The sequence below is a fragment of the Capricornis sumatraensis genome, chromosome 19 (genome assembly GCF_032405125.1).
Source record: "Capricornis sumatraensis isolate serow.1 chromosome 19, serow.2, whole genome shotgun sequence".
Lineage (NCBI taxonomy): Eukaryota > Metazoa > Chordata > Mammalia > Artiodactyla > Bovidae > Capricornis > Capricornis sumatraensis.
Window position 1 is genome coordinate 9934502 of NC_091087.1, and position 25484 is coordinate 9959985.

The window sequence follows — 25484 nt, forward strand, 5'->3', positions numbered from 1 at the left end:
CAGCCTGTGCCTACCTGCTCTCCCCACAACCCAGCCACAGAACTGCAGGTGCCCCATTCCACCTTCTCAAGGGGAAGGTGCTGAAGAAGATGTTGCTGTTGTCCTTTTCTTTGTCTTCCCCTTCACCTACCCTGAACCAGGAATCTTACGCAATTTCAGGAAAACACCCATCACCACTTCACCGCTAGAGGGAGAATTAGTCACATTATAATACCTGTTATTGAAGTAGCTCAAAGTATTTTTCAGAAACTAATGCTGTGTATACAGAGAACTGATGAAGAGTTAGTGTGCTTCTGTGTACATATGAGTGTTGGGGCAAGAGAAGGTGCAGAGCGTGGAAAGCATGGTCCGGTCTGTACTAGTAAGCTGTCTCTGAGGGAGGGCAGGAGCGGAAAGACAGAGAGACTCCAGAGGGGCAGAGGGCTGTACTGTGGGCGAGTTGGAAGGAGTCCTGAGGGTGCTGCACGTGATCCTGCCCAGGTGAGCCGTCTCTCTGCCCACAGTGTCCCGAGTGCCTTTGCTGTGGACTGAGCTGCCAGGCCTGTGGGCGGTGGTTGGCTCCCAGCAATCCATGTCCTTCTTCAACCCACTTCTTTTAAAGATGATAAAATTAATATTCTTGATAAATAAAATATTATTTGGTAACATTTTAGATTTGATAATGTTATTTGTAAAAGTAAAAAGTCTTACCAGTAATTAAATGAAGCATATCACTTCTTGAATATCAGTCCCAAGTTTTTTAAGTTCCTATTGATGGTGAATATTCAGGGCAAAAAATCCATGGCAATTTATAGTTCCTGTGGAATATATATATATATTCTAAGCTTTCTGTCAAGGAATAGAATTATAGTTTAATATTGTTGTTATCATTTAGTCACTGAGTTGTGTCCAACTCTTTGTGACCACATGAACTTTAACCTACCAGGCTCCTCTGTGGGATTTTTCCAGGCAACAGTACTGGCATGGGTTGTCATTTCCTTCTCCAGGGGATCTTAGCCAAGGGAAAAGTTAAATGAATTCAATCTTCAAGATATATGCCATGTACTATTATCAAAACTTCATGTATGTGTATATATTCATACAGAACTAGGCTGATACTGTTCTGACCTATGTTAAAGCTAGTTAACATTCATTAAAAGACTCATGTACATACCATATGACATATACATAAGATTTTACAGATGTTATATATTATAGTTCTGTTATAATATTATGTTATGTTGTTGTTGTTTAGTTGCTAAGTTGTGTCCAACTTGGGCTTCCCTCGTGGCTCAGAGGTTAAAGCATCTGCCTCCAATGCGGGAGACCCGGGTTCAGTCCGTGGGTCAGGAAGATCCCCTGGAGAAGGAAATGGCAATCCACTCCAGTATTCTTGCCTGGAGAATCCCATGAATGGAGAAGCCTAGTAGGTTACAGTCCACGGGGTCGCAAAGAGTCGGACACGACTGAGCGACTTCACCTCACCTTACCTTACCTTTTGCAACCCCATGGACTGTAGTCCGCCAGGCTGTTCTGTGCATGGGATTCCCCAGGCAAGAATACTGGAATGAGTTGCCATTTCCATCTCCAGGGGATCTTCTCAACCCAGGGATCCAACCCGTGTCTTCTGCATTAGAAGGAAGGTTCTTTACCACTAAGCTACCAGGGAAACCTACAGATAATTTAGACTATACTAAAAATTTACATCCAGACATCCTGGAATGTAAAGTCAAGAGGGCCTTAGGAAACATTACTATGAACAAAGCTAGTTGAGGTGATGGAATTCCAACTAAACTATTTCAAATCCTAAAAGGTGATACTGTTAAAGTGCTGCTCAATATGCCAACAAATTTGGAAAACTTAACAGTGGCCACAGGACTGGAAAAGGTCAGTTTTCATTCCAATCCCAAAGAAGGGCAATACCAAATGATGTTCAAACTACTGCGCAATTGTCCTCATTTCACATGCTAGTAAGGTAATGTTCAAAATCCTTCAAGCTAGGCTTCAACAGTACAAGAAGCAAGAACAGATATACAAGCTGAATTTAGAAAAGGCAGAGGAAGCAGAGATCAAATTGTGAACATCTGTTGGATCATAAAAAAAGCAAGAGAATTCCAGAAAAACATCTGCTTCATTGACTATGCTAAAGCCTTCTGACTGTGGATCACAACAAACTATGGAAAATTCTTAAAGTGATGGGAATACCATACCACCTTACTTGTCCCCTGAGAAACCTGTATGCAGGTCAAGAAGCAATAATCAGAACCGGATATGGAAAAATGGACTGGTCAAAACTGGGAAAGGAGTAGACTCAAGGCTGTACATTGTCACCCTGCTTATTTAACTTATATACAGAGTGTGTGTGTGTTGTGTGTTAGTTGCTCAGTCGTGTCCGACTCTTTGTGACCCCTTGGACTGCAGCCCATCAGGCTCCTCTGCCCATAGAATTCTCCAGGCAAGAATACTGGAATGGGTTGCCATTTCCTTCTCCAATAAGCAGATTTCATCATGTGAAATGCCAAGCTGGATGAATCTCAAGCTGGTATCAAGATTGCTGGGAGAAATATCAGTAAATTCAGATATGTAGATGATACCACCCAAATGGCAGGAAGTGAAAAGGAACTAAAGAGCCTTTTGATGAAGGTGAAAGCAGAGAATGTAAAACCTGGCTTAAAAATCAATGTGCAAAAAACAAGGATCATGGAATCCAGTCCCATCACTTCATGGCAAATAGATGGGGAGAAAAGGAAACAGTGACAAATTTTATTTTCTTGGGCTTCAGAATCACTGCAGACAGTGACTGCAGCCGTGAAATTAAAAGATGCTTGCTTCTTGGAATAAAAGCTATGAACAACCTATACAGCATATTAAAAACCAGAGATGTCACTTTGCTGATGAAGGTTTGTATAGTCAAAAATATGGTTTCTCAAGTAGTCATGTATGGATTGGAGAGCTGAACTATAAAGAAGGCTGAGAGCTGAAGAATTGATGCTTTTGAATTGTGGTGGATAAGACTCTTGAGAGTCCCATGGCCAGCAAGGAGCTCAAACCAGTCAATCCTAAAGGAAATCAACCCCGAATGTTCATTGGAGACTTTGGCCATCTGATGAGAAGAGCCAATTCTTTGGAAAAGACCCCAATGTTGGGAAAGATTGTGGGCAGGAGAAGGGGGCAACAGTGGATGAGATAGTTGGATGGAATCATCAACTCAATGGACATGAGCTTGAACAAACTCCAGGAGACAGTGAAGGACAGGGAAGCCTGGTATGGTGTAGTCCATGGGGTCACAGAGAGTTGGACACGACTGAGTGAGTGAACAATGACAAAAATTAACATAAAAATATATGTCCCAGAAGACAACTGCCTTGTGAGGTTGTTGCCTTTTTGGGTCCCATCTGGAAAGCTAAACAGAAACGAGCTTATACTTAATCAGGACAAATAAACCTCAATGCAATTTTCTGTTTTCTATTTTGTTATCTTTTGTGAAGGAAGATATGTCATTATGGTGCACATACTGACAAGCCATGAAGGAAGAAGTTCGGTTGTTTTTTTTTGTGTGTGTGTGACAGGCTTTTTTGCATTGGTAAATGGCAGGCCTCCTGGAAGTGCTGCTTTGCAGAGGAGACTCTCCTCTTTTCAGGCCCAAATTGCTGTGCTGCTGAGATGGCCTCATTCACTAAAGAAACTACCTTGTCATTTTGAGGCCTTTCCATTCAAGTACACCCAGGAGAGGTGGCTGTCAGGCTCAGCCCTTCTTGGGACAGATTCTGATGCTCAGCATTCATATGGATTCATATATTAAAGGGCCAAATGCTAAAGACATGTTAGAAAGGTTTTAATTTTTGTAATACCAGACCACCTTACCTGCCTCCTGAGAAACCTGTATGTAGGTCAAGAAGCAACAGTAAGAAAAGGACATGGAACTCTGGACTGGTTGAAAATTGAGAAAGGAATACATCAAGGCTGTATATTGTCAACCTACTTATTTAATTTCTATGCAGAGTACATCATGAGAAACGCTGGGCTGGATGAAGCATAATCTGGAATCAAGATTGCCAGGAGAAATATCAATAGCCTCAGATGTGCAGATGACACCATCCTTATGGCAGAAAGAGAAAAGGAACTAAAGAGCTCTTGATGAAGACTCAAGAGGAGAGTGAAAAAGCTGGCTTAAAACTCAACATTCAAAAAGACGAAGATCATGGCATCACTCCATGGCAAACAGATGAGGAGAGAATGGAAACAGTGAGAGACTTTATTTTCCTGGGCCCCGAAGTCACCGCAGGTGATGACTGCAGCCATGAAATTGAAAGAGACTTGCTCCTTGGAAGAAAAGCTGTGACCAACCTAGACAGCATATTAAAAAGCAGAGACATTACTTTGCCAACAAAGGTCCATATAGTCAATGCCATGGTTTTCCCAGTAGTCATGTATAGGTGTGAGAATTGGACCATGAAGAAGGCTGAGTGCCAATGAATTGATGCTTTTGAACTGTGGTGTTAGAGAAGACTCTTGAGATTCCCTTGGACTGCAAGGAGATCCAACCAGTCCATCCTAAAGGAAGTCAATCCTGAATATGATGCTGAAGTTGACGCTCCAATACTTTGGCCACCTGATGTGAAGAGCTGACTCATTAGAAAAGACCTTGATGCTGGGAAAGATTGAAGGCAGGAGGAGAAGAGGATGACGGAGGATGAGATGGTTGGATGGCATGAGTTTGAGTAAGCTTTGGGAGATGGTGAAGGACAGGGAAGCCTGGTGGGCTGCAGTCCACGGGGTTCCAAAGAGTCAGACACAACTGAATGACTAAACAATAACAACAAGCCTACTCTGTACGAGGTGAATCAGTTTGTGTGGTAGGAGGTATGTGAAATCACCAGAGAGTATTTACCAACCAATATCTCTTCCTTGGCACCCCACATGGGTGCTGGCTGAGGATATCACCTCCTTATGTCCCTGTGTCTGCCTAGACCAAAGGTGCTCCATGAGAAGCACAGAGTCAGACTCAACTATTTTCAATGAGTGCATTCTGCAGAAGCTGTTCACCTTAAGCTAAAATGAGGTCTTGGCAATGAGAAGTGGAAGCTGCCAGTTGGTTTTGTCTTGACCTTCAGAAGATCTCAGGGTTGATATAAGGAAGGCTGACTCTCTGCTTGTTGGCCTTCATGTATTGGATTACTTATTATGATGTCTATGATTTAACATGGACTTGGAATTTTTTATGACATTTAATGAAAGGATCATGTTATGTTAATAGCACTGGCATTCTTCTTATTGGATTCCTTTTTGTGTGTTTTGTTTTACTTTTAAGATTTTAGAGGTAATTTTTTGAATGGACTGAATGTACTGGGGTTTTTCTACCTATTTCAGTGGTGCTTGGGTGGGCCAAAGCTTAAGACAATTACTACATTGCTACAACTTACATGTCACACTTTGTGCTGAAATTACAGGACCAGGAAGGTGGAAGAAGATGAATATGAAGATTCATCATCAAACCAAAAGTGGGTCTTGGCTCCGAAATCCCAAGACACAGATGTGACTCTTATTCTCAACAAGTTGCTAAGAGAATATGATAAGAAGCTGAGGCCAGATATTGGAAGTGAGTGATGTTTGCTATTTTAGTAGGAAACATAATGTGATATATTTTTAAAGTTTTAATTTTAAATAATTATGAATTTTCAGGGAGTTGCAAAGGTAGTGCAGAGTCATGCAATTCATGGATGTTGAACTAAGAGTTGACATTGGCAGAGTGTGTGTACATGGCTCCACATTGTCTTGTCACATGTGGATCTGTGTAATGATACTATAATTGAGATGCAGAACGGTTTCATCACCATGAAGTTTCCCTTCCTGCTATTGCTTTAGAGTCTCATCTGTTTTGCTCCTCCAAAATTTCCAACCTGTTAACCAGTAATTTAGTCTTATTTCTATGACTTTGTCATTTTGAGAATGGAGCCTATGTGCAGTCATTTAGTACATGACTTTTTGAGGTTGGCTTTTCTTTCCTCAGCAAAGTGATTTTGGGATCCATTCAAGTTGTTGCATGTATCAATAGTTTGTTTTACTTATTGCTAAGTAATCTTCCATGCTATGGATGGACCATAGTTTGTTTAATGTTTATTGAGGAACATATTGGTTATTCCCAGTTTTTGTCTATTACAAATAAAATGACTGTGTGCATTAGTAAGCATACAGGTTTTTTTTCCCAATCTATATATTACGTTTTCACTTCTAATGTATATTTTGAAATAGAAACTCTATGAATTTAAATATAGTTGAACATAATGATCATTTCTTTAAAATATTATCTGTACTGATAACATGAAAATACTTTCTTATGATTCAGAAGCTTTACTGTTTATTTTTTATTTATTTGGAGGCTAATTACTTTACAATATTGTAGTGGTTTTGCCATACATTACACTAATCAGCCATGAGTGTACATGTGTTCCTCATCCTGAACACCCCTCCCACCTCCCTCCCCATCCCATCCCTCAGGGTCATCCCAGTGCACCAGCCCTGAGCACCCTGTCTCATGCATTGAAACTGGACTGGTGATCTATTTCACATATGATAATATGCATGTTTCAATGCTATTCTCTCAAATCATCCCACCCTCACCTTCTCCCACAGAGTCCAAAAGACTGTTCTATACATCTGTGTCTCTTTTACTGTCTCACATATAGGGTTATCGTTACCATCTTTCTAAATTCCATATATATGTGTTAGTATACTGTATTGGTATTTTTCTTTCTGGCTTACTTCACTCTGTATAATAGTCTTTAATTTCATCCACCTCATTAGAACTGATTCAAATGCATTCTTTTTAATAGCTGAGTAATATTCCATTGTGTATATGTACCACAGCTTTCTTATCCGCTCTTCTGCTGATGGACATCTAGGTTGCTTCCATGTCCTGGCTATTAGAAACAGTGCTGCGATGAATATTGGGGTACATGTGTCTCTTTTGATTCTGGTTTCCTCGGTGTGTATGCCCAGCAGTGGGATTGCTGGGTCATAAAGCAGTTCTATTTCCAGTTTTTGAAGGAATCTCCACACTCTTCTCCATAGTGGCTGTACTAGTTTGCATTCCCACCAACAGTGTAAGAGGGTTCCCCTTCCTCCACGCCCTCTCCAGCATTTATTGCTTGTAGACTTTTGGATCGCAGCCATTCTGACTGGCGTGAAATGGTACCTCATTGTGGTTGTGATTTGCATTTCTCTGATAATGAGTGATGTTGAGCATCTTTTCATGTGTTTGTTAGCCATCTGTATGTCTTCTTTGGAGAAATGTCTATTTAGTTCTTTGGCCCATTTTTTGATTGGGTTGTTTATTTTTCTGGAATTGAGCTGCAGGAGTTGCTTGTATATTTTGAGATTAATTCTTTGTCAGTTGCTTCATTTGCTATTATTTCTTCCATTCTGAAGGCTGTCTTTTCACCTTGCTTATAATTTCCTTTGTTGTGCAAAAGCTTTTAAGTTTAATTATGTACCATTTGTTTATGTTTGCTTTTATTTCCATTACTCTGGGAGGTAGGTCACACATCCTGCTGTGATTTATGTCAGAGAGTGATTTGCCTATGTTTTCCTCTAGGAGTTTAATAGTTTCTGGTCTTACGTTTAGATGTTTAATCCATTTTGAGTTTCTATTTCTGCTTTATTGACTATGCGAAAGCCTTTGACTGTGTGGATCACAATAAACTGTGGAAAATTCTTCAAGAGATGGGAATACCAGACCACCAGACCTGCCTCTTGAGAAATTTGTAAGCAGGTCAGGAGGCAACAGTTTGAACTGGACATGGAACAACAGACTGGTTCCAAATAGGAAAAGGAGTACATCAAGGCTGTATATTGTTACCCTACTTATTTAACTTCTATGCAGAGTACATCATGAGAAACACTGGGCTGGAGGAAGCACAAGCTGGAATCAAGATTGCTGGGAGAAATATCAATAACCACAGATATGCAGATGATACCACTCTTATGGCAGAAAGTGAAGAAGAACTAAAGAACTTCTTGATGAAAGTGAAAGAGGAGAGTGAAAAAGTAGGCTTAAAGCTCAACATTCAGAAAACCAAGATCATGACATCTGGTCCCATCACTTAATGGCAAATAGATGGGAAAACAGTAGAAACAGTGTCAGACTTTATTTTTCTGGGCTCCAAAATCACTGCAGATGGTGATTGCAGCCATGAAATTAAAAGACGTTACTCCTTGCAAGGAAAGTTATGATCAACCTAGATACCATATTCAAAAGCAGAGACATTACTTTGCCGACTAAGGTCCGTCTAGTCAAGGCTATGGTTTTTCCTGTAGTCATGTATGAATGTGAGAGTTGGACTGTGAAGAAAGCTGAGCACCAAAGAATTGATGCTTTTGAACTGTGGTGTTGGAGAAGACTCTTGAGAGTCCCTTGGACTGCAAGGAGATCCAACCAGTTCATCCTAAAGGAGATCAGTCCTGGGTGTTCATTGGTAGGACTGATGTTAAAGCTGAAACTCCAATACTGTGGCCACCTGATGTGAAGATCTGACTCATTTGAAAAGACCCTGATGCTGGGAAAGATTGAGGGCAGGAGGAGAAGGGGACAACAGAGGATGAGATGGTCGATGGCATCACCTACTCAATGGACATGAGTTTGGGTAGACTCCAGGAGTTTGTGATGGACAGGGAGGCCTGCCGTGCTGCAGTTAATAGGGTTGTAAAGAGTCGGACATGACTGAGTGACTGAACTGAACTGAACTGATGGTGTTAGAAAGTGTTCTCATTTCATTCTTTTACAAGTCATTGACCAATTTTCCCAGTACCACTTGTTAAAGAGATTGTCTTTTCTCCATTGTTATTCTTGCCTCCTTTGTCAAAGATAAGGTGTCCATAAGTGTGTGGAATTATCTCTGGGCTTTCTATTTTGTTCTATTGATATATATATCTGTCTTTGTCCCAGTACCATACTGTCTTGATGACTGTAGCTTTGTAGTATAGCCTGAAGTCAGGCAGATTGATTCCTCCAGTTCCATTCTTTTTTCTCAAGATTGCTTTGGCTATTCTAGGTTTTTCGTATTTCTATACAAATTGTGAAATTATTTGTTCTAGTTCAGTAAAAAATACCGTTGGTAGGTTGATAGGGATTGCATTGAATCTATAGATTGCTCTGGGTAGTATACTCATTTTCACTGTATTGATTTTTTCCAATCTATGAACATGATGTACTTCTCCATCTATTTGTATCCTCTCTGATTTCTTTCATCAGTGTTTTATAGTTTTCTATATATAGGTCTTTTATTTCTCTAGGTAGATATATTCCTAAGTATTTTATTCTTTTCATTGCAATAGTGAATGGAATTGTTTCCTTAATTTCTCTTTCTGTTTTCTCATTGTTAGTGTATAGGAATGCAAGGGATTTCTGTGCGTTAAGTTTATATCCTGCAACTTTACTATATTCATTGATTAGCTCTAGTAATTTTCTGGTGGAGTGTTTAGGATTTTGTATGTAGAGGATCTAGTCATCTGCAAACAGAGTTTTATTTCTTCTTTTCCAATCTGGACTCCTTTTACTTCTTTTTCTGCTCTGATTGCTGTTTCCAAAACTTCCAAAACTATGTTGAATAGTAGTGGTGAGAGTGGGCACTCTTGTCTTGTTCCTGACTTTAGGGGAAATACTTTCAGTTTTTCACCATTGAGGATATTTGCTGTGGATTTGTCATGTATAGCTTTTATTATGTTGAGGTATGTTGCTTCTATTCCTGGTATCTGTGTGGATGTAAGGTTTTATTCTCTGGGGTAAATGCCCAGGAATGTGATTGCCAGGTCCTGTGATAAATATTGGTTTATTTTTTAAGTGAGTGAGTGAGTGAATGAAGTCGCTCAGTCGTGTCCGACTCTATGTGACCCCATGGACTGTAGCCTGTCAGGCTTCTCTGTCCATGGGATTTTCCAGGCAAGATTACTGGAGTGGATTGCCATTTCCTTCTCCAGGGGATCTTCCTGACTCAGGAACTGAACCCGGGTCTCCCGCACTGCAGGCAGACGCTTTACCATCTGAGCCACCAGGGAGAAGCTGTCAAACTCTTTTCCAAAGTTTATGTACCATTTTCTATCCCACTGTCAAGGTGTAAGAGACCTAGTTTCTCTGTATCTTCACCAGCAGGTGGTACTGTCACAGGTTTTTGTTTTAGCTACTTTACTGTGTGTATGTTCAATAGTTTGATATTGCCTTGTTGCCTTGATTTACATTTTCCTGATTGTTAGTGCTATTGAATTCTCTTTATGCACTTATTTACCAATAGTATATCTTCTTCATCAAAATGTTTCCTCATTATTAGTTGCTGCATTAAAATTTGGGGTATTTTGCTTTATTTATTTTTTTCTCCTGCCTTGTTAAGTGTTCTTCCTATAGTCTAGATATGATTCCTTTGCCAGATGAAGTGTTCAGATTTTTTTCCCTCTTTGTATGGCTTTTTTCCCCCCATCCTTTTAGTAGGGTCTTTCAAAGAAGAAAAGTTTTTGATATTGAGGAAGTCCAATTTATTGATTTTCTTTTTACTTTTTATGGAATATACTTTTTTTGTGTGTGGCAAGCATTTTTTGGTTTACTTTTAATTGGAGGGTAATTGCTTTACAATATTGTGTTGGTCTCTGCCGTACATCAGCATGAATCAGCCATAGGTGTACATATGTGCTCTCCCCCTTGAAGCCTCCTCCCACCTCCCACCCCATCCCATACTCTAGGCTGTCACAAATAGTGCTGCAATGAACATGGGGATATATATATCTTTTTCAGTTATGGTTTTCTCAGGGTACATACCATGTGGTGGGATTTTGGGTCATATGGTAATTTTAATCCCAGTTTTTGAAGGAATTTCCATACTGTTCTCCATAGTAGCTACATCAGTTTACATTCCTGCCAACAGTGGGAATGTATACTTTTAGAGTAATGTCTAAGAGCTCTTCATAAATCCCTAGCTCCTAAAGATTTTTTCCTATTTTCTTCTAAAAGTTTTAATATGTGTTTTACATTTAATTCATTTTCAGCTTTGAATTAATTGTTATAGAAAATCAATGTGTGAGATTTATAGCTAAGTTTGTTTCTTTTCCTTTTGCTTATGAATCTTTAGTTACTTTATTATCACTTGTTGAAAAAGTGATAATATCCTATCCTTCCTCTTTGACTTATGTTTGCACATTTATCAGAAGTCAGTTGGCTCAACTTCTGTGGGCTGTTTCTGATTTCTCTAATTTCTTCCATTTATCTGTGTGTCTATCATTGTGTCAACCTGCAGTCTTGATTATTGCAGCTATGTATGATAAGTCTTGGAATTGGGTGGAATTAATTCAGTCACTTTATTTTTAAAAATTATTTTAGTACATATTTTCTATATTAATTTTAGAGCTATCTTATCTATAAGTGCAAAAAAAAATATCTCATGTTAAGCCTTTATATCAGTTTGGGAAGAATTGACATCTTTATTGTGTTGAGTATTTTAATCCATAAACATGGTATATCTTTCCATTTATTTAGATCTTGTTTATTTTCTTACATTCAATGTTTTGCAGTTTTTAGTTTACAAGTTCTAAAAATATTTTGTTGGATTTTCATGTAGCTGTTTCACAGTGTTGGAGTGCTTGTAAATAATACTATATTTTAAAATTTATTTTTCCCTGTGTTCATTGCTAGTATACAGAAATATGGTTACCTTATATAAGTTAATGTTGTGTCCTCTGACTTGCCAAACTCACTTACTAATGTTAGGAAATTTTTTTTGATAGGTTCCTTGAGAATTTCTGTGTACATCATCATATCATCTGCAAATGAGACCTATTTCTTGCTTTCCAATCTGCATGCCTCTTATTACTGGTCTTCTTGCCTTATTTCACTGGCTAGCACTTCCAATACTACAGGAATAGTGATAGTGTGAGTGGACATCTTGCTTTGTTCCAGATATTAGAGGAAAAGTATTCAGTCTTCACTATTAAGTGTGATGTTAGCTAGATATATTTTATGTATATTCTTCAATAAGTTGAGAAAGTTCCTTCTATTTCTAATTTTCTGAAATAATTTTTTTTTAAATCAGGAATGGGTGTTGAACTTTGCCAAATACATTTTCTGCATTAATTGATATTCAGTGTGCTTTTTTTTTTAAGGCAGATAATACAGCAAGTCCCGTACCTATGAACAAGTTTCATTCTGAGAGTGTGTTCGTAAGCCCAGTTTGTTCATAAGTACAGCAGTGTTAGCCTAGGTTCCCAGCTAACACAATTGGCTATATAGTGCTGTACTGCAAGATTTATAATACTTTTCACACAAATAATACATAAAAAACAAACACACAAATAACACAATTTTAATCTTACAGTACAGTACCTTGAAAAGCACAATAGTTCAGTACAACAGGTGGCATACAGGGTGTGACATTGAGTGAACAGGCAAGAAAACATTACTGACTGGAGGAGTGTGAGAAGTGGGGAGAGACGGTAGAACTGAAAAATCGTTAGCAACAGAAGACAGAGGGCAAGCTGCAACTTCACATATGCCTAATGTTGATGGAACACACACTTTCATTTTTGAAAGTTTGCAATTTGAAGGTTTATATGTAGGAGACCTGCTGTATGGTGAATTACATTGGTTGGTTTTCAGATATTGAACCAGCCTTGCATCCCTAGGATAAACCCCACCTAGTTATCATGTTTAAGAATAAATATTTTTAAAAAACTCTTTTTATATGTTGCTGTGTTCTATTTGCTAGTCCTTTATAATCCTTTTAATATCAGTGGGGCCAACAATAATGTTCCTTGCTTCATTCCTGGTACTGGTTATTTGTGTTGTCAGTTCTTTCTTTGTCATCTTGCTAGAGGTTGGTTCCACTGACCTTTTTGAAGAACCAACTTTTGTTTCATTATTTTTCTATTTTCAGTTTTATTACATTTTGCTTTTAATCTTTATTATTTTTACTTTCTTCTTCTTTCTTGGATTTATTTTGCTCTTCTTCTTTGAGGTAGCATTTAGAGTCTCAACTTGAGACTTCTGATGTAAGCATTTAGTGCTCTAAGTTGCCTGCTCTGTACTATTTTAGCTGTATCTCACAGATTTTGATGTTTGTGTTTTCATTTTCATTCAGTTCAATGTATTTTTGACTACCCCTGAGATTTTTTTCCCCTTTAGTTCATGTACTATTTAGAAGTATATTTTTTATTTCCAAATGTCTAGAAGTTTTTCTGTTATCTATCACTAATTTTTAGCTTAATTCCATTGTGGTTACAGAACATGCTCTTTATAAGTTCAAAAAATTTGCAGTTTGTTGCTATTTAATTTATGACCTGGGATATGTTTTTTTTTTTTTTTTTTGTGACTGTTCCATCGGTGCTTGTAAAGAATTTGTATTCTTCTGTTACTGGAGGAATTGAATCTTGTTGTTTAATGTTTTTTTTGAGTTTTATATCTTTGCCAATTTTCTGTCTAGTTTTTCTATCATTTTTTTTTGATTTAACAATTGATAGATTAAAAAAGACCAAGACAAGAACAGTGTTCTTGGCCAGGAGAGAGATGCATGCCTGTTAATGGCGATGGTCAGAATGCTGAGGTTGTTGCGAACACGTTTTTCATAGAGTGCAGCTGGACTATGGCCTGTTTCCCTCTTCTCCTTGGAGCTCAGTTTTACTTAGAGCCCTGCAGCTTGCCAGCCCTCATACTACCCTAGCTGCTGTCCCTGTGTTTTTCCAGATTTGAGGCTTCCTCTCCAGTTTATCTGTATCAGGACATAGAATTACACCAGTCCCACTCAGTAAGCATAGAATTGCAAAATCTTGATGTTGTAATGTGCAGGGGTCTTGGAGATGCATGTCCTGTGCAGTCCGGGAGCTGTGATACTACCTTCCTGTGTCTCAGTTGCCTTTTCCATATGATGAAGCAGGGGAACAAAATTCTCTTAAACTTCCTTCTTGTTTTAAGGTATGTATTTAGTGAGCAGTACATCAGATTACTATTGCATGGGTTCATAAATTCAGTTGTGACCACAATTTTCCCATCATAATTACATAAAAGGCCTACCCAGTATGGAAAGTGTGCAGCAATTATGCATTTATATGGAAAGGGAAGACTGAGAAAATGTTACTAATTTCCTCATTAATTTTCAAACTGTGCTTGACCTTAGCGCAAAGATAAATAAGACTCACCATTTGCCCTTCCAGGTAAGTTTAGTCCAATTGGTCCTTTGCTTATCTTGTGCCAGAACTTAGCAAAGGGCCTTCCATACATGGTGTTATTCATTACCACATTCATCATCTGAGAGGGAAAGTTGGACACGGGTAGAAAGTGGGTGAGTTTGGCATCCAACCCAGATCTCTCTGACTGTGGTTATATCACTGCTGTATTTATAGAAAATGCAAGGCAAGCCCATTCAAAATTGGATTCCCCATTACACACTCATATGACAATACTTTGAAGGGAATATACTAAGACTCTCATGTGCAGCAAGCAAGCAGAAATCTCAATTAAAAGATTTCATTTTTCCTTTATTACATAAGGAATCATGAATTTTCCAAATGAAACAGCATAATGAAAAGAACGGATATTTCTTTTTTAGAAGGCAGCTCTTCTAAAGCCTCATGTCACTTGGTCCTTGGAAGTCATCTTCATATATGGGAAGAGCTCTGTGGTTTTTGCATGAAAAAGGTTTAAAAAACAACTAAATATAAAACTATGTAGCAGATGCTCTTCTTTGGTTTTATGGCTTGGAAGTTCACCATGCACACTGTCATGGCCCTGGGGCAGCAGAGTGACCTGAGGATCTCTGGGTTCCTTAGGACTCCTCTTCCTGTCTCACGTAAATAAATGCTAGATAACCTCTGAATGGCAGAATCCAGCAACTTGCTGATACTCAGTAACTGCCCAGGGACACAATTCCCCTGTAACTCTTCAGTATCTAAAAGAAACCAAATTAGACACCATTTTAATTCATGGTTTAGAAGGGCTTTAAGGGTTTTCCATGTAGAGGATCATGTCATCTGCAAACAGTGAGAGTTTTACTTCTTCTTTTCCAATTTGGATTCCTTTTATTTCTTTTTCTGCTCTGATTGCTGTGGCCAAAACTTCCAGAACTATGTTGAATAGTAGCGGTGAAAGTGGACACCCTTGTCTTGTTCCTGACTTTAGGGGAAATGCTTTCAATTTTTCACCATTAAGGATAATGTTTGCTGTGGGTTTGTCATATATAGCTTTTATTATGTTGAGGTATGTTCCTTCTATTCCTGCTTTCTGGAGAGTTTTTATCATAAATGAATGTTGAATTTTGTCAAAGGCCTTCTCTGCATGTATTGAGATAATCATATGGTTTTTATTTTTCAATTTGTTAATGTGGTGAATTACATTGATTGATTTGCGGATATTGAAGAATCCTTGCATCCCTGGGATAAAGCCCACTTGGTCATGGTGTATGATCTTTTTAATATGTTGTTGGATTCTGATTGCTAGAATTTTGTTGAGGATTTTTGCGTCTATGTTCATCAGTGATATTGGCCTGTAGTTTTCTTTTTTTGTGACATCTTTGTCAGGTTTTGGTATTAGGGTGATGGTGGCCTCATAGAATGAGTTTGGAAGTTTACCTTCCTCTGCAATTTTCTGGAAGAGTTTGAGTAGGATAGGTGTTAGCTCTTCTCGAAATTTTTGGTAGAATTCAGCTGTGAAGCCGTCTGGACCTGGGCTTTTGTTTGCTGGAAGATTTCTGATTACAGTTTCAATTTCCGTGCTGGTGATGGGTCTGTTAAGATTTTCTATTTCTTCCTGGTTCAGTTTTGGAAAATTGTACTTTTCTAAGAATTTGTCCATTTCTTCCACATTGTCCATTTTATTGGCATACAACTGCTGATAGTAGTCTCTTATGATCTTTTGTATTTCTGTGTCGTCTGTTGTGATCTCTCCATTTTCATTTCTAATTTTATTGATTTGATTTTTCTCTCTTTGCTTCTTGATGAGTCTGGCTAGTGGTTTGTCAATTTTATTTATCCTTTCAAAGAACCAGCTTTTGGCCTTGTTGATTTTTGCTATGGTCTCTTTTGTTTCTTTAGCATTTATTTCTGCTCTAATTTTTAAGATTTCTTTCCTTCTACTAACTCTGGGGTTCTCCAATTCTTCCTTTTCTAGTTGCTTTAGTTGTAGAGTTAGGTTATTTATTTGACTTTTTTCTTGTTTCTTGAGGTATGCCTGTATTGCTATGAACTTTCCTCTTAGCACTGCTTTTATAGTGTCCCACAGGTTTTGGGTTGTTGTGTTTTCATTTTCATTAGTTTCTATGCATATTTTGATTTCTTTTTTTGATTTCTTCTGTGATTTGTTGGTTATTCAGAAGTGTGTTGTTCAACCTCCATATGTTGGAATTTTTAGTAGTTTTTCTCCTGTAATTGAGATCTAATCTTAATGCATTATGGTCAGAAAAGATGCTTGGAATGATTTCGATTTTTCTGAATTTATCAAGTTTAGATTTATGGCCCAGGATGTGATCTATCCTGGAGAAGGTTCCATGAGCACTTGAAAAAAAGGTGAAATTCATTGTTTTGGGGTGAAATGTCCTATAGATATCAATTAGGTCTAATTGATCTAATGTATCATTTAAAGTTTGTGTTTCTTTGTTAATTTTCTGTTTAGTTGATCTGTCCATAGGTGTGAGTGGGGTATTAAAGTCTCCCACTATTATTGTGTTATTGTTGATTTCCCCTTTCATACTTGTTAGCATTTGTCTTACATATTGTGGTGCTCCTATATTGGGTGCATATATATTTATAATTGTTATATCTTCTTCTTGGATTGATCCTTTGATCATTATGTAGTGGCCTTCTTTGTCTCTTTTCACAGCCTTTGTTTTAAAGTCTATTTTATCAGATATGAGTATTGCCACTCCTGCTTTCTTTTGGTCTCTATTTGCGTGGTATATCTTATTCCAGCCCTTCACTTTCAGTCTATATGTGTCCCTTGTTTTGAGGTGGGTCTCTTGTAAGCAGCATATAGAGGGGTCTTGTTTTTGTATCCATTCGGCCAGTCTTTGCCTTTTGGTTGGGGCGTTCAACCCATTTACGTTTAAGGTAATTATTGATAAGTATGATCCCGTTACCATTTACTTTATTGTTTTGGGTTCGGGTTTATACACCCTTTTCGGTTTCCTGTCTAGAGAATATCCTTTAGAATTTGTTGGAGAGCTGGTTTGGTGGTGCTGAATTCTCTCAGCTTTTGCTTGTCTGTAAAGCTTTTGATTTCTCCTTCGTATTTGAATGAGATCCTTGCTGGGTACAGTAATCTGGGCTGTAGGTTATTTTCTTTCATCACTTTAAGTATGTCTTGCCATTCCCTCCTGGCCTGAAGAGTTTCTATTGAAAGATCAGCTGTTATCCTTATGGGAATCCCCTTGTGTGTTATTTGTTGTTTTTCCCTTGCTGCTTTTAATATTTGTTCTTTGTGTTTGACCTTTGTTAATTTAATTAATATGTGTCTTGGGGTGTTTCGCCTTGGGTTTATCCTATTTGGAACTCTCTGTGTTTCTTGGACTTGGGTGATTATTTCCTTCCCCATTTTAGGGAAGTTTTCAACTATTATCTCCTCAAGGATTTTCTCATGATCTTTCTTTCTGTCTTCTTCTTCTGGGACTCCTATAATTCGAATGTTGGAGCGTTTCATATTGTCCTGGAGGTCTCTGAGATTGTCCTCGTTTCTTTTAATTCGTATTTCTTGTTTCCTCTCTGATTCATTTATTTCTACCATTCTATCTTCTATTTCACTAATCCTATCTTCTGCCTCCGTTATTCTACTATTTGTTGCCTCCAGAGTGTTTCTGATCTCATTTATTGCATTATTCATTATATTTTGACTCTTTTTTATTTCTTCTAGGTCCTTGTTAAACCTTTCTTGCATCTTCTCAATCCTTGTCTCTAGGCTATTTATCTGTGATTCCATTTTGATTTCAAGATTTTGGATCATTTTCACTATCAATATTCGGAATTCCTTCTCAGGTAGATTCCCTACTTCTTCCTCTTTTGTTTGGTTTGGTGGGCAACTCTCCTGTTCCTTTACCTGCTGAGTATTCCTCTGTCTCTTCATCTTGGTTATATTGCTGCGTTTGGGGTGGTCTTTTTATATTCTGGTGATTTGTGGAGCTCATCAATGAATATAGTAAAGTTGCAGGATATAAAATCAACACACAGAAATCCCTTGCATTCCTATACACTAATAATGAGAAAGTAGAAAAAGAAATTAAGGAAACAATTCCATTCACCATTGCAACAAAAAGAATAAAATACTTAGGAATATATCTACCCAAAGAAACTAAAGACCTATATATAGAAAACTATAAAACACTGATGAAAGAAATCAAAGAGGACACTAATAGATGGAGAAATATACCATGTTCATGGATTGGAAGAATCAATATAGTGAAAATGAGTATACTACCCAAAGCAATTTACAAATTCAACGCAATCCCTATCAAGCTACCAGCCATATTTTTCACAGAACTAGAACAAATAATTTCAAGATTTGTATGGAAATACAAAAAACCTCGAATAGCCAAAGCAATCTTGAGAAAGAAGAATGGAACTGGAGGAATCAACTTGCCTGACTTCAGGCTCTACTACAAAGCCACAGTCATCAAAACAGTATGGTACTGGCACAAAGACAGACATATAGATCAATGGAACAAAATAGAAAGCCCAGAGATAAATCCACACACATATGGACACCTTATCTTTGACAAAGGAGGCAAGAATATACAATGGAGTAAAGACAATCTCTTTAACAAGTGGTGCTGGGAAAACTGGTCCACCACTTGTAAAAGAATGAAACTAGATCACTTTCTAACACCGCACACAAAAATAAACTCAAAATGGATTAAAGATCTAAATGTAAGACCAGAAACTATAAAACTCCTAGAGGAGAATATAGGCAAAACACTCTCAGACATAAATCACAGCAGGATCCTCTATGATCCACCTCCCAGAATTCTGGAAATAAAAGCAAAAATAAACAAGTGGGATCTAATTAAAATTAAAAGCTTCTGCACAACAAAGGAAACTATAAGCAAGGTGAAAAGACAGCCTTCTGAATGGGAGAAAATAATAGCAAATGAAGCAACTGACAAACAACTAATCTCAAAAATATACAAGCAACTTATGCAGCTCAATTCCAGAAAAATAAACGACCCAATCAAAAAATGGGCCAAAGAACTAAATAGACATTTCTCCAAAGAAGACATACGGATGGCTAACAAACACATGAAAAGATGCTCAACATCACTCATTATCAGAGAAATGCAAATCAAAACCACAATGAGGTACCACTTCACACCAGTCAGAATGGCTGCGATCCAAAAATCTGCAAGCAACAAATGCTGGAGAGGGTGTGGAGAAAAGGGAACCCTCCTACACTGTTGGTGGGAATGCAAACTAGTACAGCCACTATGGAGAACAGTGTGGAGATTCCTTAAAAAATTGCAAATAGAACTACCTTATGACCCAGCAATCCCACTGCTGGGTATACACACCGAGGAAACCAGAATTGAAAGAGACACATGTACCCCAATGTTCATCGCAGCACTGTTTATAATAGCCAGGACATGGAAAAACCTAGATGTCCATCAGCAGATGAATGGATAAGGAAGCTTTGGTACATATACACGATGGAGTATTACTCAGCCGTTAAAAAGAATTCATTTGAATCAGTTCTGATGAGATGGATGAAACTGGAGCCGATTATACAGAGTGAAGTAAGCCAGAAAGAAAAACACCAATACAGTATACTAACACATATATATGGAATTTAGAAAGATGGCAATGACAACCCTGTATGCAAGACAGGAAAAAAGACACAGCTGTGTATAACGGACTTTTGGACTCAGAGAGAGAGGGAGAGGGCGGGATGATTTGGGAGAATGGCATTCTATCATGTATACTATCATGTAAGAATTGAATCGCCAGTCTATGTCTGACGCAGGATACAGCATGCTTGGGGCGGGTGCATGGGGATCACCCACAGAGATGTTATGGGGAGGGAGGTGGAAGGGGGTTTCATGTTTGGGAACACATGTAAGAATTAAAGATTTTAAAATTTAATAAAAAAAAAAAAAAAAAAAGAAGGGCTTTAAGGGATAATTTACTGCAAATATATGAATTTCTTTTCTCTTCATACAATTTTTATTCACATGTAGAATATTTTATTTGTTGTAGCCATTGTGTCTCCTTATCAAGGTGTAGTCAGTTTAATCTGTGCAGTTTTGTGCATGGATTTATCAGTTGTTCGTTGTAATTACCAGTTTATTTGCTCCCCTTCCTTATCAGTCCTGTCGCCCTCAGCCAGCCAGCCTACATTTTCTGGGCATCCACTCTGCACATAGCCCTGGCTTGTGGACAGGTGGGGAACTGCCCTGACACTGCCTTCACTCAGGTTCTTCTGAGTGGGAGGGGGAGAAGAAGGGTTCTCAGGTAGCATCTAGGATTGGTAATGTTGTTCCCACTTTGGAGTAAAGCAGGCCTGTTAAGGCTCTCCCTGGCTTAAGCTCCTTGAGAACGCCACTTGTTTGTAGAATAAAGTCTAAGCACCTTCAGATGACAGAGGTAAGCCTCTCTCTGGCCCTTGCCTCCACTTTGATGTGTCATACCTAGCCTCCCATCTTCTTCATCTGTGTTCTCGCTCCAGCCTGTGATCCCCTTACCTGCTTTCCTGTTTCCTGTGTCGGGCACATTCCCGCCTCCCTTCCAGCCTTCATGTTTTCATCCATGGCCTACACCCCCTCACCTCCCTGCCAGGCTGAACCAAGTGTTTCTCCTTTGATTCCTTTTAGCATCAGTTTTTAATCTTTTACACGGATTATTAAATTTTGAAGGACTGTCCTGAGAATGGCATAATGTGGTATAACTGTGAAACACTTTCTGTAACATTTTAGTGTGCTCTTCACAAGTCTGCAGCTGAGAACTGTTCCCTAGGACACAGTTCCTAATTCCTAACTTTAGATGCGTTGGTTTATCTTGCCATCTCCCATCATACATAGTCCAACTGCATCAGCAAAGATATAACATCAGGAAAAATAAATGGCTCAACAGTAAATAGAATCACAGAGGCTCATTTATGTTACATCGAAGTAACATGTCCACGTTACTGTAATTAGTTTTCATAATGCAAATACAATAGTTTTCATAATACAAATTGTGATCCTTGTGTTTTAAAAATACTGTTTTCCCAACTATTGTCTTTCCTCACTTCTCTAAATTATGGATGTATCTGTTTTAGTTCCACATCTTTAACTATCCATCACTCTAAGTAATACTTCAGCTGTGTCCTTTGCTAGTTCAGGGCTATGTAGGGTGTCATTTATCTTGGCAACAAATCTTGTCGTGTGGGCTCAATAAGGCTGGAGGAGGATAAACCTTTTAATAAGACAATTGTGAAAAAGAAGGTTTAATGATCTGAGTAAAACTTTCCCCCTTCAGGGTTTCAAGAAATTTGAGGCACTCTCCTGAAAATAGATTATTATAGTGTCTTGCCGCTCACACTGGTCGCTGAACCCAGGGTGGATAAGGTGCAACCGAGGAAGCTGGAAGAAGACTCAAGGAGCTGTAGGGACTGCAGACATGTTCATTCTCTCTGGGCAGCAGCAGCCAGGAGTCTCCAAAGACTACTTAAATACTAAGGTGGACGAAAGTGGCCCATGGCCAAGTGGGCACACAGGCACAGTGCTACTAAGGTCAGCAGTGTCATTGTTTACAAGACGTAAGGTATGAGGGCGTGACGGAGTGGGGCAGGAGAGCCTGACTGAGGCAGTGTTGTCAGTTAATTTCTCCACATATAGAATACAAATTCCCTCCCTGTCCATAATCTGTCAGTCTATGCAAAATGCAGTCAGTGTTGGGAAAAATAGAATTGCCTTTGAAAGGTGAATGAACACAGTGAAGACATGCACAATGTATAGAGATGACCCACAGGCTCATTTCATTCAGGCAGAACATTTGAAAATTCTCCTCTTAGCTGTGTCTATAGAGGGATTTATTTTTGTCCCTCTTCTTCAGGTGTTTGCACATCTGGATTTCTTTTTCAGGCTTTCCTAAAGCTTATTTTCTGAGTTTAATGAGAACTTCTTCTAAATGTGGATCGAGGGGCATCTAGTGTGAGAGGAAGCTGATGACATGGGTGAGGACATGCCTCCCTGGGGGAAGACAGGCCCCCAGCTGCTCCTGGTCAGGGGTGCCCATGGGCCCCAGTGGCGTCAGAGCCAGAGAGCAGATACCACTGGCCTTTCTTTCCTTCGGGCTTGTGGAGTGGCTGTGGCAGCCTGGCACCGACTCAGGCACTGCCGTGACCCAGGCAGACTGCGTGGAGCCCTGTACGAGGAGCTGCTGCCCTTGCTGGGGTCATGTACTCAGTAATGTAGGAAGAAGGGAAATTACTAAATGATGGGGATATGATCCCCCATGGGACAGCTGTTGGTTCTATTGCAGAATATCTCTGTTAAAAAACAAAAATAAATCATAAGTGGACTTTAAAGTATAATTTTTAAAGCAAACCTTATAATGGTGTTCTTTAATCATCTTTCAGTGAAAAATTATGAGCATAACTGTGTTACCGTAGAAATATGAATTGAATACTTAGAGACCATTGGTCACACATGTGTGTGATATCTCTGAGACAGGCCTGGCTCAGCCCACGGAAAGCTGGAGGAAGTTCCCATCTCTTCCTCCCCTGGTTCCTGGGTTGTATAAATGCAACAACTCCTGCCAAGCCCTGCCAAGGCTTTGAGATTGATCACTGAATTTCAGGAATTTTGAAATGTGTGAGTTCGGTTCAGTTGCTCAGTTGTGTCCGACTGTTTGCGACCCCATGGACTGCAGCACGCCAGGCCTCCCTGTCCATCACCAACTCCTAGAGTCTGCCCAAACCTATGTCCATTGTGTTAGTGATGCCATCCAACCATCTCATCCTCTGTCATCCCCTTCTGCTCCTGCCCTCAATCCTTCTCAGCATTAGGGTCTTTTCCAATGAGTCAGCTCTTTGCATCAGGTGGCCAAAGTATTGGAATTTCAGCTTCAACATCAGTCCTTCCAATGAATATTCAGGACTGATTTCCCTCAGGATGCACTGGTTGGATCTCCTTGCAATCCAAGGGACCCTCAAGAGTCTTCTCCAGCACCACCACAGTTCAAAAGCATCAATTCTTCAGCACTCAGCTTTCTTTATAGGCCAACTCTCACATCCATACCTGACCACTGGAAAAACCATAGCCTTGACTAGACAGACCTTTGTCGGCAAAATAATGTCTCTTGCTTTTTATTATGGTGTCTAGATTGGTCATAACTTTCCTTCCAAGGAGTAAGTGTCTTTTAATTTCATGGCTGCAATCACCATCTGCAATGATTTTGGAGCCCCCAAAAATAAAGTCTGACACTGTTTCCACTGCTTCCCCATCTGTTTCCCGTGAAGTGATAAATTCAGCCACTGTTTCTGCTGTTTCCCCTTTGCCCACCTATTTGCCGGGAAGTAATGGTCCCATCACTTCGTGGGAAATAGATGGGGAAACAGTTGAAACAGTGTCAGAGTTTATTTTTTTTGGACTCCAAAATCACTGCAGATGGTGGTTGCAGCCATGAAATTAAAAGACGCTTACTCCTTGGAAGAAAAGTTATGATCAACCTAGATAGCATATTGAAAAGCAGAGACATTACTTTGCCAGCAAAGGTCCATCTAGTCAAGGCTATGGTTTTTTGAGCGGTCATGTATGGATGTGAGAGTTGGACTATGAAGAAAGCTGAGCACTGAAGAATTGATGCTTTTGAACTGTGGTGTTGGAGAAGACTCTTGAGAGTCCCTTGGACTGCAAGGAGATCCAACCAGGCTATCCTGAAGGAGATCAACCCTGGGATTTCTTTGGAAGGAATAATGCTAAAGCTGAAACTCCAGTACTTTTGCCACCTCATGCGAAGAGTTGACTCATTGGAAAAGACTCTGATGCTGGGAGGGATTGAGGGCAGGAGGAGAAGGGGACAACCGAGGATGAGATGGCTGGATGGCATCACTGACTCAATGGACTTTAGTCTGAGTGAACTCCGGGAGTTGGTGATAGACAGGGAGGCCTGACGTGCTGTGATTCATGGGGGTCACATAGAGTCAGACATGACCGAGCGACTGAACTGAACTGAACTGAATGAGACCAGATGCCATGATCTTCGTTTTCTGAATGTTGTTTTAAGCCAACTTTTTCACTCTCCTCTTTTACTTTCATCAAGAGGCTCTTTAGTTCTTCTTCACTTTCTGCCATAAGGGTGGTGTCATATGCATATCTGAGGTTATTGATATTTCTCCTGGAAATCTTGATTCCAGCTTGTGCTTCTTCCAGCCCAGCATTTCTCATGATGTATTCTGCATAGAAGTTAAATAAGTAGGGTGACAATATACAGCCTTGACGTACTCCTTTTCCTATTTGGAACCAGTCTGTTGTTCCATGTCCAGTTCTAAGTATTGCTTCCTGACCTGCATACAGATTTCTCAAGAGGCAGGTCTGGTGGTCTGGTATTCCCATCTCTTGAAGAATTTTCCGCAGTTTATTGTGATCCACACAGTCAAAGGCTTTGACATAGTCAAATGTGTGAAGAAAATGTGTGAAGGGCCATACAAAATTAAATATTTAGCAGTTATGATTTATATTGTTTCTATAGAATTGTCCCTCATCCTGATGAGTTTTATATTTTAAGACATTCAGAGGAATGAAGTATGAAGGTTGATGGGCAGGTGCTTGTAGAGGCAGAGGGAGTTGGAGTTGGGGTGGGGAATACTTTGAGCTCCCTGAAGCGTAGCGCACTGGTAGGTCACTGTCTAACTGCCTCACCAGGGCACTGATTTTTGGATGACTGCTCTGACTAACTCAAGCCAAACTGTCTTTTTCCTTTCTTGCGGCACAGCAGATGACTGTCTCAACTGAACATTTAGGTTAGCCTGGGTATTCCTCACCTAAAAAAGCACAGCATACGCTACAGACTGGTGAGTTGTCATTTCCGAGCAATTACTGTATATCCAGAAAATAATTCGAGTGTATTCACTTCCCTCTCAGCACAGATGTGGGAGGAGAGGAAGCAGGCACTCTTAATTGCTGTGCTTGAAGCAAGAGCTATTACTGTAGCCTTAGCCAACTCTCTCTCACAGAGTTAATTCAAATGCACAAGGGAGGTGGAGAACAAGGTTTCTGGAGAAATTATACCTGTCATCTCCTTGAGAGACTGTTTAGGCATCAGGAGGATGCTGAGTGAAGGGCCATTACCTCAGCCCAATGCATTCTGGTACGTGACCCTTCCCTGTGTATGCCCCCGCCTTCACATGCATAACTCACCCCCATGGCACGCTTACCTAAGGCTTCATTCTATGTAAGAAAAGACTGTATGCATGCCGTTTGGTAAAAATGCTTTTAACTAGGCTTTTTTTTTTTTTCTTATAGAAAACATATAATGAGGTTTCAATGTATAAGTATTTCATTTTTTCTCATGTGTAATTT

The 25484-nt window shown here is 39.3% G+C and overlaps 1 protein-coding gene across 1 annotated transcript in view; it reads left to right on the forward strand.

The window, feature by feature from the left end:
• GABRG3 (gamma-aminobutyric acid type A receptor subunit gamma3) overlaps positions 1-25484 on the forward strand; it is an 831740-nt gene that overhangs the window by 3147 nt on the left and 803109 nt on the right. The window contains exon 2 of the mRNA XM_068991088.1: positions 5430-5578. Coding sequence (XP_068847189.1) covers positions 5430-5578 — 149 coding nt within the window. The remainder of the gene's footprint in view (positions 1-5429; positions 5579-25484) is intronic.